Source organism: Nematolebias whitei, chromosome 14 (assembly GCF_014905685.2).
Source record: "Nematolebias whitei isolate Nwh7 chromosome 14, NemWhi1, whole genome shotgun sequence".
Taxonomy (NCBI): Eukaryota; Metazoa; Chordata; class Actinopteri; order Cyprinodontiformes; family Rivulidae; genus Nematolebias; species Nematolebias whitei.
This window is the reverse complement of record NC_056511.1, coordinates 11907936-11923268: the sequence shown is the minus strand read 5'-3', so window position 1 is coordinate 11923268 and position 15333 is coordinate 11907936. Positions and strand designations below refer to the sequence as shown.

Sequence of the window (15333 nt, the reverse complement as noted above, 5' to 3'; positions counted from 1 at the left end):
TCCTGTGACGGGGGACTCCCCTGCTTGTGCAGGAAGAATATAAAAATAGCCATCAATGACTTCCTACTTGGGGTGCACCGATTGCAGTTTTCTGGCCGATCACCCATTTCTAAAAAGTCTGACCTACCGATTCCGATTTTGTTTAATAAGTGACACTGTCAGGTGTTATGAGGTCACAATGCTCCTTCAATTTACCAATATTATTTTGTTGAAAAACATACCCTTGAACTATATCCTAGAAACAATACAAATTTATTTTAACTGGCTGTGAGGTAGTGCTTTGAAATATAAATGAAGTTCAGACAATTGTTGTTAAAACAAACAAACAAAAAATCGGTTTCTCGTAAGTATCGGCCGATTTCCTAAAAATAAGGAAATTTGGGTGCACCCCTACTTCCTACTACTACTGTATTTATTTATTTTTAACCAGCCGTGATGCAAGTACTGTTCAGAAAAAAAAAAACATTTACGATACGTTGTGTATGTTATTGGTACGTATTTAATTAAAAGTTGGAAAAAATATTTCTGTGTAAATATCTCATGTTACAACGTGGACACCCGTGGCTTATAGACGAGCACAACCTATATATGAACAAAATTAATTATTTTTTATTTAGTGGGCGTGGCTTATATTTGTGTGCGCTCAATAGCCCAGAAATTACGGTAAGTCAAATTAAAAGTCAGACGTTGTTAAAGAATATAATGCCCAGCTTCTATTTGTTAATTGTTTATTAGACTAAAGAGTGTCCAGGTAACTAACATTTATGAACGTGTGACACATGATGTTGCTCATAAATCTCTTACATCACAAGCTGAAATCATTAGAGAATCAGAGCATGAATGCTTTAAATATAAACTTGAGTTTTCTCGTCTGATGCTTCATATTTGCTTTTTATGAAGTCTTTTTTTTTTTTTCTCAGATTCTCTGCTCAGTGATTTTGCGTCTGTTTCGTTTTTTTTCCTTCTCCTCTTGTGCTTTGTGCTTTGAAACACATGTTCTAGTGTTGAGATGTTGAGTCATAGTTTTTCCTCTTTGGTTTCCCACCAGCAGATTACTGCTGCAGACGAAACTGTGCGGGGTTTTTCTTCTTATTTTCGTTTGTTGTGTTATTTCCAACCCCCGAACCTCTCTTTATGCTGCTGTCAAACTTTTTCCCATGTGTAATTACAACGTTTCCCTTTTTTTATCCTTTTCCTCTCTGCTTGCCAAGCATTGGGACTGTATTGTAAGTATATTTACCTCCAGTGTCATTGTTTGATTGTCCCCAAATGTCCCTTCTTTCTTGTTCCCCCCCCCCCCCCGTCTGTTTTTTTTACGTTACTTCTCTGTTCCAGGTTCTGTGTAAAGACTTGTTGTGTTTATACTTCATTTGATACTCCCTTTTATAGCAAATCCTATTAGTTGACAAAGTAAACATCTTTTATTGTTTTTTTTAATCTTTAAATAGTTATTTTAAGGATTGATTCAATTAAACAGACACTGATGCCACTTGTAAAATCAAAGTTAAGGTATTGATTCCTACTTTGACTTTATTACATATAAATCTCCTAATGTGTTTTATTTTAGACAGAAACATTAACTTTATTACTTAAAGACAAATCATTTCAAGCGCAGAAAATATCCACGATGTAAGATAGATTCAATCACTGCTCCAAATCTACATCACTTCAGCTCAAACGTGTATTCCAGTAGAATAACGGCCCACTCGTTGTAAATTTAGCGAGACGACAGCTGAAAATGTGCATATTTTCTTACAGTAGTAAGTTCATTTCAGCTGCTCCCTCCTTCAGGGGTCACCACGGCGAGCAAACGCGCATTAAAGATTTGGCAGTTTATTTTACGCCGGATGCCCTTCCTGTCGCAACCTGGGCTCGAACCCACAACCTCATGATTATAAGACCGCGGCCCTGACCACAGAGCTAATGACTCAAAATTGAGTTTGCAGCTCGTCTCCAGCAGTCGCCACCTGAAGACATTGTGTCCAGCCCCTCCGCTGCTTTCACATTTAGACATTTTGACATTAACATGGAGTGAGAGGAACACACTTTAGCAAACAGTAGAAAACAGGAGAAGGAGGGACTGTTGCTGCTACACAAAAAAAAATACTACACTGTGTACACATTATATTTGACATCAGTCTAGAAATAAAATGTCTAATTTTTAAAGAAAAGGTGCATGAGTATATATAACTGTCTCATTGAGAGGACAGTGATTGGACCATACTTGTCCACACAAGTGCAGTATCTCCAGCTAGCCCCTCACCACCCTTTGCCCCTTCACAGGATACAATACCTGGCTTTTTCATTAAAGGCTTCACCAAGCTCTAATCGCAAATCACAGCCAACGAGACGCAAAGCGTTTCGTTTCAAGTCGACCTGCGCTCACTGCCCAGCTGCACACGCAAGCTGAACTTCTCCTTCACAGCAGCAACCAAGAAGAAAGAAAGCTGCAGAGTACACCGATCTTATCTTTAGCAAGAAGTTTAGTTTGCATTTACTATACGTAAAGCATAAATATGTTGGATATAAATGAGTTTACAGTCCACTAAGAGAAGAAAACGTCAATATTTCTGGATTCTCGAAGTGAGCAAAAAGCAAAGTGGTTTTCAAAAGTGATTACTTGCATTTCACTCCTGCAATTTCTCAAATAAAAAGGATAAATAACCATTTACTGTGAATTAATGAAAATAAACATTCAACATTAAGTTGTCATTCAAAGTTGGCTCTTGGTAAAGTTCATGTTCCTGTTACAAAAAGAAATCAAAACATTACCTAAGACAAAGGGGGAAAAAAAACACTTGTGTAAATGTTACAACTGGGAAAACCCTTTTTACGAGAAAACACTTGTGGGTTCTTGTAAAATGCATCAAAAAGAAAATGAAAGCCGCAGCATAATGACCCCTCTTACGTGCACTTCATCACAACATGGCATGAACAAATCTGAATCTAGTTTGCTCACTGATGCAGCTCTTTAAATGAGCAGAGCTGATTGATTACCAACACCTAATGTAGCACTATTGGTTTTGCTTTTAGCACTTTGTTTCTTCTTATGCTGCTGCTGCGACTGTAATGATCGTATGATTAGGTATTATAATCTGAACAAACGCTCGCTGTAGCAGCTTCATCGGACTCTCCGACTGTCTCCGCTTGTCACTGCATGGCTCCCATAACTCCTTCGATTAAAGCCTGTGGCTAATGGGCCGTACACCCTGCAATACTCAAACACAGAGATCTTTAATGCCGCGCTTCACTCAGAGAACATCTCCATTATTTAACGTGCATTCTGCCGTGGAAGTCCCACGTAGCTGCTCCATGAAACTGTAATCAAGTGTTGACTTTCAAGTTTATTGGTTTGATATTACCTAATGTTTTAAGAGGTTGTATAGCTTTATTCACAAATTGGAGCCCTTTAATGTGCAAAATTATTAGATTGTTAACAAAAAAAATTAAGATTAAGTGATTTTTTGTGATAGAAAGTAATTCTGTAAATCAAATTGAGTTGGAGCAGAGGAGTTGTTCTCATACTGTCTGTAAAAGCTTAAGAAAACGACAGGAATGCATATAAATTTCATTCCAAGAACTAATTTTTAAAAAGGACAATCTGAGCAGAAGACATTTAATCATAACTAAAGACATTTAAACATAAATATAGTTTTTTCTTCAACCTTCATGAGTGCATTTGTCGTTTCGCTGTTTAGCTCAAGTTTTTATTGGATCTGATTCTATAAAAAATGCTACGTGACTTTCAAACATGGCTGCCTTGATATTTTTATACCAATCTCCTGGTTTGATTAAGAAGTATCAAAACAAGCTTATTGTCATAAATTATAGATTCTAGATGCCATTACATTGATTTATCACATCTGTCTTTTTAACATTACCTTCTTTGATTGGTCACTAGTCACGAGTCTGTTTTGTTTTCCGTTTCTCTTTAAGACATCCCAGACCAGGTTATTCGGGTGTTCAAAGCCGACCAGCAGAGCTGCTACATCATCATCAGCAAGGACACTACGGCCAAGGATGTCGTCGCCCACACCGTCAACGAGTTTGGCTTCCTCGCAGCGCCTGAAACCTACTCCCTGTGCGAGGTGTCCGTGAGCCCGGAGGGGGTAATAAAACAACGCCGTCTGCCCGACCAACTTTCTAAACTGGCTGATCGGATTCAGCTTAACGGCAGGTGAGCGACACAAATGTTACCCTACGGGTAAATGAGTTTTATCTTCACACAGATCGTTGTCAGCAAATTCCCAAAGGGAGTTCAGTGTTAAAGTATTGACGCCTTTGCAGGTTCAAATGCACAAAACGAGAACGAATACTGCTTTGATAAACCAGGAAGCAACATAAATTCATGCTGAGAGAGGAAGGAAAGGTTAAGCCAGAACACACAGTGGTTGGACCTAAAAACAAAAAAATAAAAATAAAAAACTGAGAGTTGAACTTTTTTCTTCCTACTTTTTTGTTCAAATGTTTCTGCATCGGTTAAAACTATTAAAGCTCACCCAGCCTTCGGTGCTTTGTCAAATTCAAGATTTAAAGCCTTTTTGAACAGAAATATTACTCATAATTCACACAATAGCTCCAAACCTCACACTGTCTGCTTGAGATCTGCTGATTGGTATAATTCTATATAGGGATGCATGATATTATCTGCATGGTATTGGTATCGCCCGATATTGGCGTTAACGTTAAATATCGGAAATCGGCCTTTCCATCAAAATAATTCACAGATATAAAAGGTTTTGGCATCTGCATTTTGTAGCAGACCAAATTGACAAAAGCCATGCAGAATAATGTACCTAGTACTTTATTTCCACAGCAGAGAAGGCTATGCAATCTCTGTAAGTAGGTCTAGGAAAAAAAAAAATCTGTATTGGTTATCGGCCAAATAACTTTTAACATATCGGCATATCCTATATCGGCCAAAAATCCAATATTGTGCATCCCTTCTACAAACTGTATTCATCTGGATGACTCGGTCCTCTTTCTGATGGTTCAGAGTGCCACTCTTGTGATTTACGTTTTTCTGTTAAGACTCAAGCTGCTGGTGACAGATGTAGCTTCTAGTACTCAAAAGTGAAGGGAATATAAATGTTTCTTAAGATGTGACACTGAAAGCTTTTGCTGCCAGCTGTTCTTTTGCTTTTGTATTTACAAATGTTGATTTGGTTTGTTGAAAGTCCAAGTTCTTTTGTCTCGTTGCTAGACATATTTTATGACTGAAGATTGTAGGACATAGCAGAAAATTAGGCTGCAGCACCAATGTCTGCCTTAATGCGACTCCGCCATCAGTTTTTCAGTTTTAACCCACTCTCCTCGTCTCCTGGGGTCCATCGTCGGTCCCCTCCCAAGTAGACCGGCATGAATTTTTCATCCTCCGTCAGGGGCGAGGGGCTCTGCAGACACCACGGCATGTCTGGAATTATTCATACGCACACTCATACGAAGACAATGATACGATCAAGTTCAACGCACGATGATGCATTCATTCACACGCTGCTTCGAATAACTGCACTTGTTTCATTTTATTCACATATTAGGAAGGAATTAAGGAGTCTCATTTATCTGTGTTCATTTACTTCAGATTCAGAGAAACAGGCTACAACATTAATGGAGTAATCCACCTTAACGCTGGTAGTTTGGCAGTATTTGTACATACAATGCCTGCACACACTGTGCACTGTCAGCAGGGCGAGCATCAACAAGATTCAGCGATGGTTCCTACTGACCAGACGCAGTTGGGAGAGTTTCATTCCTGCCTCTTTGTATCCGTCATCCTCTGCTGACGATGATTGACAGCTGGTCTGGGAGGAGCAGGCTTAGCCAATAGCAAACTGTGTACACGCCGTCGACATACACATAAATGAAGAGAGAGGATCCCATCTCCATCTCCTATCACACAAATGATATCAAATGGTTGGTCAAACCCAGTTCTATTTTGAACTTTTATTTTGACACGTTTCTTCTCGTCTTGTTGTCCTTTTTTGTTTTCTTTTGTCTTTATGCTTATCGAGGTCCTGACATGACTTGAACCTAACTATAAGGAAGCTTTTTTTTTTGTTAAAACAGAAATCTTCTTTCACATCTCATGTTTTATTGCGAGTAAATCCGGCTTAATCAAATCATTGCTTGTTGGTGCTCTTCCTACCAGCTCTTTTGTTTTTGTTATTGCGCAATTTGGAGTTGCATTTATGCCAACACTTTACTCCCGAGGAGCGCCCACTTTAGGCTCATAATGCTCTGAGGGTCTGCACTTCAAGACAAACACATTACAGCTCCATTAGAGTGAAAGTAGGAGGGTTAGATTTATAAACTAAGAAGCTTATAGCGTGATGGAGATGGCCTGCCGCTTAAGGCTCTACCAGGAAACTTTTAATGATTAAGCATATAGAGGAATGCATTTTTCTCACACACCTGTCCTCTTGTTTCTCCCTTGTTTGTTTCTCGTCTTCCATATTTTATCAGCACCATCAGTATCAGAGTGTTTACGCCTCCACCCTATAATAAATTACAATGCTTCCAGCATTGCACATTTTTAAAGTTTCATTCTAAAGTTTCCACATTTTAAACAAAAATGCTTCATTTCACCTTGAGTGCATCTCATTCTTTTCCCCTTAAGATACTACCTGAAGAACAACATGGAGACAGAAACGTTGTGTTCCGATGAGGACGCCCAGGACCTCCTCAGAGAGAGTCAGATCTCTCTGCTGCAGCTCAGCACCATGGAGGTCGCTGCCCAGCTCTCCATGAGAGACTTTGAGCTCTTCAGGAACATTGAGTCCACAGAGTATGTGTTTTAGGATTCTATTACATGACACTAATAGCATCAGATGACAAAAAAATGGTGCCTGTTTAATTGATAGTTTGCTTCTGTGCACAGCTTTTTCTTTTAACATGTCTGTCCTGCTTGTAGGTACGTGGATGACTTGTTCAAACTGGACTCCTCTTCTGGGTATGGAAATCTGAAGCAGTTCGAGGAAGTGATAAACCAGGAAACCTTCTGGGTCGCCACGGAGATCCTAAAAGAGCCCAACACTCTGAAGAGGATGAAGACCATTAAGCACTTCATAAAGATCGCCCTGCATTGCAGAGAGTGCAAGAACTTCAACTCCATGTTCGCCATTATCAGGTGGGTGTGGGGTTTAACCACCTTTCTAACAAGAAACAGGTTGTTTCATGATGCAGAATATCTGAAAATATTATTCAGTTTGCCTGATTAGTTGGTCAGTTACTCTACAACAGATGTACTCATATAAAAATGTTTAAAATCTGCAAATACACTTTTCAAATAGTCAAAGGACCATTTAATATAACTGAATAGTTATTTTCATTCATAACAACAAATATACATATTGCAATAAACTATCACTTTTAGGGATGCACGATATTATCGGCATGGTATCGATATCGGCCGATATTAGCGATAAAGTTAAATATCGGTCATTCCATTAAAATAACTCACCAATATAAAAGGCTTCTGTTTTAAGTTCATTTTTAATTTAAGAAACTGCCAAGTATATCCATAAATTCACTACTACTTATGTACTTTTCACTTGTCGCTTGTGAACAGGTTGAGTTTAGATTTGTGAAAATTTACAAATGTGCACTGTTCGAGTGTTGTCATTGTGTTAGAGAGAGTAAATGTCACAAATAAAGTTGACATTTAACATAATCAAGTAGAAGTGTTACATCATTTTCAGACCCCTTTTTGCCATCTGCATTTGGTAGAAGACCAAAGTGACAAAGACCATGCAGAATAATGTAGTAGTTTAATTCCACAGCAGAGAAAGATGTGTAGTCTCTGTAAGTAGGTCTAGGGGGAAAAATATCGGTATTGGTATCGGTTATTAGCCAAATAAGTTTTAACATGTTGGCATATTGGATAACAACCAAAAATCCAATGTCGTGCATCCCTAATCATTTTCATTTAAATATAAATCAGTTCAGATTGATGATGCTGATGATGATTGAAAAATACACTCCTGCAAAAAATTTGAAAGCAAATATGTGGAGTTTCGATTTTTTTATATTAATACAAAGGGTCACACAAAAAAAATGTGCAAGTCTAAAGAGATTCAAGGAACGCAGGAATTCAGAAATTTAAATAATTGCTAAAATAAATCAAAATGTATTTTTCAATTTAGCAACAAATCTGCCCCTCTATATAATAATTTTGGTAAACAAATACTGTAAAGAGAGAAATTGCCTGTGATGTCTTTTACTAAGACTTTGAGCTCTGGCACAAAAAGAGACGAAGACACTGATGCAAGTGTTCATTTGTGAGTCCACTCTTGTTCTTGACCAGGTTCACTGTTGAGAAGCAATCTTCTTCCTTTCCTTTGGTCTGTTCCATAAGTTCTGGGAAGTGGAGCAGTTCCCTCTGTGGTTAAAATGTAAGAAAGGATTAATAAGTTTTGGTTAAAAAACATAACTGATCAAAAACGGTTAAGTAGAATGGCGATATGTGTGGTATAAAATATTTAACAGTCTACCTGTAGGTCACTTTTGAAGACCTCCAGTTTTCTGTGGAAAGCACGGCGCAGATCAGTTCACACACTGCTGTTCTTCCCTTGTAGCTTCACATTTATCTCACTGAGATGAGATGTTCTTTCAGACAAAAAGGATTTTGCAGGAATTCCATGAACTTTTTTGCTTTTGCACTTTTTTGCTCCGACAGAAACACTCGTGGCTCATTCCGAATGGCCCAAAAGTGCTCAAATTAAGCACAACTTAAATTAAAATACACAAAATAAACACAAATAGTTCAGTCTGTTACTCTTTAAACTGTTGGTTTTCGTGAAAGTAGGTGGCGTCCAGACATAGACGGCTCGTGGGCCGGATGTACACCGCGGACCGCCCTTTGAGGACCACTGCTCTACAACCTTCGTTTTTTGTGATACACGAGGGACAAATGTTTCTTTTTCTTGTAGAAAGCCTTCTACTGTTGGGCAGCGCGGCCGTGTGATGATCTTTTGTTCACGGCTGTAAAAGGTACTTCAGAGCAGAAGTGTCTGACCTCCTGGTCCCGTTGCACTCCTCCCAGCAGGACTTCTTTGCACATATGTCTCTCTGATGCAGAACCTGCTGGGTGACAGGGGGCACAGCTGCTGCTGCTGTGTGGATAAGAAACATGACACTCGGGGATACACTGAGATTTTTACTGTGGGCCTCGCTCAGTCTGAAACAAAACAAAATCCATTTAATGTATAACAGGTTTGAAAGCATTTGTTCCTACTTTTTGACAGTGATTCTGGACAAAAACTGTGTTGTGACCACAGAGATCTTCCCAAGATGCTAGTCTTAAGATCTTCTTTTCAACTTTTCGATTAATCATGTTTTAAACGCACATTAAGGTGAGAAGTCTCGCCCGTAAAACAACCCTGAAGGATATTTAAGAAAACCTTTCACTATGTGCAGAACATTTCTACTTGGTTGAAAATTCCCAGCCTTTTTCATTTTTACTTTTAGAGTTTAGTCTCCACAGTAGCTTGTAAAATCCGTTACCTTGAAGTTGTTCTCCAGAAATAGTCGTTTCTGCTCGTGTCTCAGTTCTTCATTCAGCTTCAATCAGCTGGAGAATGACAGAGACGAGAGAGCTCCAGCAGTGAAACGAAAAAGTCTTTATTTTTTTGTTTGTTGGTTTAGTTTTTTTAATCTCTGTTTTGAAGGAGATTGTGTTCTGAGGCGCAAATGAAAGAACCCCTCAGTTCATAGAAACATGTAATCAAAAGTGAGTTTAGTGAGTGCAGCTGAAAGTTCTCTGCGTTGTATTTACCGTACGGTCATATCGATTACAACAAGCCCAACAAGAAATTCTCATTTAGAGTGGTCATAAAAAAGAAACTTGAACGGAATAGCTTTCATTATTAAAAATGTCAGCATAAAAAGTAGAGACAAAAATGACAAAATAAGAGCGTAAATGTTTTTTTTAAAGATGTAACTTATTTTTCGGCATATAAGTTGCATCTTATTGCATAATTTGCATGCCCTACGACTCATCCACTGAAACGACTTATTTTATTTTCCATATTTATAAACCAATTTTTGGCTGAGATATGACCATTTTCATTCATTCTGACATTGAAAACATTGAACGCTACCATTTTCAGATGTTAGATTGCACTCGGGATATATGGCATGCCGTTGTGTCATGTAATAGGTAAAAGTGGCTATTAATGATGCATTCGGCTTGCCATAAATGCCACCTTTGTCTGCCTGGCGCAACCGTCAAATCAGCTTCATTTTGCTGCGCCGCCCTGGCGAAATGCAGCTGATTTAACCATTAAAGTGCATTTATTAAGTAAAATTTAAACTGATACACACCTTTGTTATAATTGCGAGCAAACAAATAATTGTTTTTAAGTGTTAATCTTGTTAAATTCTTGTCCTCCCGTGCATGCCCGCCTTGCGACTTATACAGCGAAGCAACGTAATTGTTTTTTTTTCCACACATATTTGGACTGATGCGACAGTATGGCAGTACATGTACAGTATAGTAACGGAACTCGATGATATTAAAAACTGAAATTAAACTACTTTTTTCCTTCACTTCACCCTCATGTTGCCTCCTCTCCTCACCGTCACCCATTTATCTCTGCCTCTGTGCTCCTCTCCTCCACGCCCTCCCTCCACCTCCTCCTGCTCTCAAACAGCGGGCTGAACTTGGCACCGGTGGCTCGGCTGCGGAGCACGTGGGAGAAATTGCCGAGCAAGTACGAGAAGCTCTTCAGGGACCTGCAGGACGTCTTCGACCCGTCCAGGAACATGGCCAAGTACCGCAACGTGCTGAGCAGCCAAAGCATGCAGCCACCCATCATCCCACTGTTCCCAGTGGTCAAGAAGGACCTCACCTTCCTACATGAAGGTAAAGGTTTACAGAGCAAATTGTCTTTTCTGTTTGGTGCAGAAGAACGCTTCTTATTGTGGTTATCAAGTTTAGCTTAAGGTCGCCCACTTCGTGTGTGCCGTGTGAAAAGTCAAACGGTCTCTCAGGGACTTACTTCTGCTGAAGGCTTCCCCGCGTTGCTTTTTTAACCAAACTGAGTCAGGTCAAAACTGTGCGGACGAACTTCTCCCTTAAAGCTTCAGTATTTCATGAATCACAGCGGCCTTGTTGGTAACAAAACAGAAAGCTTCCCTATTTTGTGCAAGTAGCTAAAAAAGATCATTCTCAGATTGCTCAAGGTAACAAAGTATGAAAAAAGGAGTTTGAGCTCCTGGAGCGATGACAACAAAAGAACAGCAGAACAAAGAACTTTTACTTTGAAGGATGTTTTTATAAAGTGCATCGTATGTGTCCCCTTATATTAATCATTTATACGTTGTTACTGCCTCTGTGTGTGCACGTTATTCTGCCTGCTCCTCTCAGGTAATGACTCCAGTGTCGATGGCCTCGTGAACTTCGAGAAGCTTCGGATGATCGCCAAGGAGATCAGACATGTGGTGCGAATGACCTCAGCCAACATGGACCCGGCCCTCATGTTCAGACAGAGGTTAGTTTTTGTGAACTGGTCGGTTTTGCTTTGATGCAGTTCTATTTCATCCCTCCTGACCGCCAGAGGGCGGTGCTGAAAGCACTGAATGTTCCCTTCGCGCATGCGCTGATTCGAGTAATAATACCAACGGAGTCACAGGTGTGACACGGATGACCAATCAGAGGCTATATAGCCCGACGTCATCCGCTGCTCTGCTCCTATTTTCTTCTCGCGCGCGGTTCAATTCAGGGCTTCAGCCCTTTGGACCTTTTCTGAACTTTTTACCGTCGTCGGAAGCCCGACTGCCCGTTTGCGGGAGTAGCGTGTTCGCCCTCCTAGGGCTGCGACGGTTTAACCCTGTTCAAAGGTATTTCTGCTGTTTCGTTGGGAACTACGGCGGTTTCCGCCTCTCTCAAATTACAGCGTCTGACTACTATGTAGGAGACCTCCAACCGCGTGGTCGGCTGGACTGTGCTCCGACGTTGTTTATGACTACTATGTGTGTGATTTAACACAGGTGAGTAGTGGTTCTTTGCTTATATTTTGCTATTGGTTAGCGGTAGCGTTCGCTCCGCTCTTGTTTACTGGAGGCCTCCAACCGCGTGGTCGGTTGGACCGTGCTCCGAAGTTTGTTTATTACGTAGCCAGCTGAGTTCCTGGCCTTGTTTTATTTGGTGAAGGCGAGTGTTCTCACCCCCTCTCCCAATTGTCGTCTTTTACCAGCTGAGCTAGTGGTGCTAGCCTCTCTGAGTTTTCACTTTGTTTTAATTGGTGAAGGCGAGTGTTCTCACCCCCTCTCCCAATTGTCCTCTTTTACCAGTTGAGCTAGTGGTGCTAGCCTCTCTGAGTTCTAACCTTGTTTTCATTGGTGAAGGCGAGCGTTCGCGCCCCCTCTCCCAATTGTCTTCTTTTACCAGTTGAGCTAGTGGTGCTAGCCTCTCTGAGTTCAAACCTTGTTTTAATTGGTGAAGGCGAGTGTTCTCACCCCCTCTCCCAATTGTCCTCTTTTACCAGTTGAGCTAGTGGTGCTAGCCTCTCTGAGTTCTAACCTTGTTTTCATTGGTGAAGGCGAGCGTTCGCGCCCCCTCTCCCAATTGTCTTCTTTTACCATTTGAGCTAGTGGTGCTAGCCTCTCTGAGTTTTGACCTTGTTTTGATTGGTGAAGGCGAGCGTTCGCGCCCCCTCTCCCAATTGTCCTCTTTTACCAGCTGAGCTAGTGGTGCTAGCCTCTCTGAGTTCTAACCTTGTTTTCATTGGTGAAGGCGAGCGTTCGCGCCCCCTCTCCCAATTGTCCTCTTTTACCAGCTGAGCTAGTGGTGCTAGCCCCTCTGAATATCTTGGGCATAGCTGGGTAAGGAGCATGGACGGCTCTCACTGCTGTACAGTCTGTGGAGCCATGCTCCAGATAGATGACGGTCACGACCTGTGTCCTGCCTGCCTTGGACATGACCATCTGGTGGATGCCCTGTCAGAGAACCCCTGCATGAATTGCAGCTTCATGTCGCATGCTGTGAGGGCGGCCCGGCTGGCCCAGTTTCGCCCCAAACTCGGCGATGACCTCCCGCCTTCTGGGCAGGAGGCTCCACCTAGGCGCTCGAAGCGCCGGACTGAGGCCGCAGTCTCTGTGGCCCCTCCTGGGAAGAAGCGAGCCAGGTCTGATAGGGGCCTCTCCACAAGGGTGGAGCAGCTCTCCGCTGAATTAGCGGAGATGAAGTCCCTTTTTCAGGTACACCAACTGGGAACTGAACCAGTGGCAGCAACTGGACTCTCCTCCCCACCCATGCCTGAACTGGCTGTGGAGGAGGATGTGCTATCCTTGGCTGCCTCCGCCTCTCACTTTTTAGGTGAGGAGGACGGGCATTCATCTCGAGTCTCAGAGACAGCTTCACTCTCTTCTTCTCGGAGTGCAGTTAGTGGGTCGGGTGACGGCTCGATGCAGGACATTATGCGTATGGCCCTGAGACAACTGCAGCTGGACGTCCCGCAACCAGAGGCGTCCACCCCTGGAAGTGCCTTCTTCAGGCGCGGACTGACCCCTCCTTCCTTTTCTGTCCCTCCATCAGAGGAGTTCCTGAGGGAGTTGCATGGTTGCTGGCGGGACCCCAAGGCCTTTGCGCGCCTCTCTGCAGATGGCAGAGTGTTGGCGGCCATGCATGAGCCGGCTGCAGCAGGCTTGGATCGCATGCCAGCGATAGAACCTGCTGTTGCCTCTCTCATCGTGTCACCAGATGAAGCTCTGCGCAGTCATGTTCGGTGCCCACGAGCTCAGTGTCGTGTCACGGATGAATTCCTCTGCAGAGCCTATGCCGCCGGAGCGCGTGCTGGCCGCCTAGGTAATTCCTTGGCACACCTAATGCTTGCCCTCTCCGCGTCCCTTCAGGGGACTAGTGGTGCGACAGCAGCGATGGGCTTTAACGATGCAGCGCTTCAGGCCTTTGCACTAATGACGAGGGAGCTTGGGCGTGTGATGTCCTCCTTGGTCCAAGCTCGCCGACAGGTCTGGTTAGCTCAGTCAGCATTGACTGAGCCATGCCGTAGAGCCCTCCGTAGTGTCCCAGTGGTGCCGGGGGAGTTGTTCGGTTCGGCTGCCTTGGAAGCACTGGAACGGACTGTCCAGGCACGACAGAGAAGGCAGCAATTTTCGAGCCTTAGCAGGCCAATGCCCCCTCCACCTCCTCGGCATCCAAGGCACCTGTCGGCTGGCTCCAGCATGCAGCCGCCGCCTGGGGGTCATAACCGGCCGGGTGGTCCTTACCCTCATGCGGTTCAGCAAAGGCCCAGCAGGAGCTCTCGTGGGTTGGTCCACCGACCAGCTGGGCAGGCTCGGACCAGGGACTCTGGCTGCCGCCCCCCCACGGCCCCTAGGGGTCGTGGAGGGAGACGGTGATGCCATCAGGCCGACCGTCGGATATTTCTCCCACCAGCAGCTCAGCTATTGGGTTGCTCACGCCGTGGACCCATGGGTGGTTGCCACTCTGACCCATGGTTACCGGCTACAGTTCCGACGGCGGCCTCGTATCTCAGGCCGGGTCAAGATGACTGTAATCGCCGACCCGGTGAAAGCTCAAGCACTAGACCAGGAACTTTCCGCCCTCCTGGCCAAGGGCGCAATAGAGGCAGTGGACCCTCTGCAACAACCCAGGGGCTATTACTCGACTTACTTCCTTGTGCAAAAGAAGACGGGCGGGTTTCGTCCCATTTTAGACCTGAGGGGACTCAACCAGTACCTAAAGGAGCTGCCCTTCCACATGCTCACAACAGCAGAAGTCCTTCAAGCTGTCACAAGGGAAGAATGGTTCACGTCTGTAGACCTGAAGGATGCATATTTTCATGTGCCTATTGCGGCAGAACATCGCCGCTTTCTCAGGTTTGCCTATCGGGGTCACCACTGGCAGTTCCGGGTACTTCCATTCGGGCTCTCTCTCTCCCCAAGGGTGTTCACTCGGTGCGTGAAGGCAGCCCTCTCTCCTCTGCAGGCCTGCGGAGTGAAGATTCTGCCGTACTTAGACGATTGGCTTCTCTGCGCCCCGTCTCAGGCCTGTGCCTTTCACGACACAAACCGCCTGCTCGCTCATATGTCCCAGTTAGGCCTCAATGTCAACCTGGAGAAGAGCTGCCTGATCCCTTCCCAGACGACCACCTTTCTTGGGGTGGTTCTGGATTCATCTTCAATGAGAGCTCGCCCATCCGCTCAAAGGGTGGCCGGCATACTCCAGCTGGTCAATCGGTTCAGGCTGGGCAAGCAGCTCCCCTATGTTGCCTTCCTGCAACTACTCGGCAAGCTGACATCAGTCACTCGGGTGGTGCCCTTAGGCCTGCTGTCACTTCGCCCCTTGCAGAGGTGGCTCAACAGCTTTCGCCT

The 15333-nt window shown here is 43.6% G+C and overlaps 1 protein-coding gene across 1 annotated transcript in view; it reads left to right on the top strand.

The window, feature by feature from the left end:
- Positions 1-15333, top strand: part of LOC119420836 (rap guanine nucleotide exchange factor 6) — a 149463-nt gene that overhangs the window by 123507 nt on the left and 10623 nt on the right. Inside the window, exons 17-21 of the mRNA XM_037688260.1 lie at positions 3937-4177; positions 6617-6784; positions 6911-7126; positions 10650-10861; positions 11366-11489. Coding sequence (XP_037544188.1) covers positions 3937-4177; positions 6617-6784; positions 6911-7126; positions 10650-10861; positions 11366-11489 — 961 coding nt within the window. The remainder of the gene's footprint in view (positions 1-3936; positions 4178-6616; positions 6785-6910; positions 7127-10649; positions 10862-11365; positions 11490-15333) is intronic.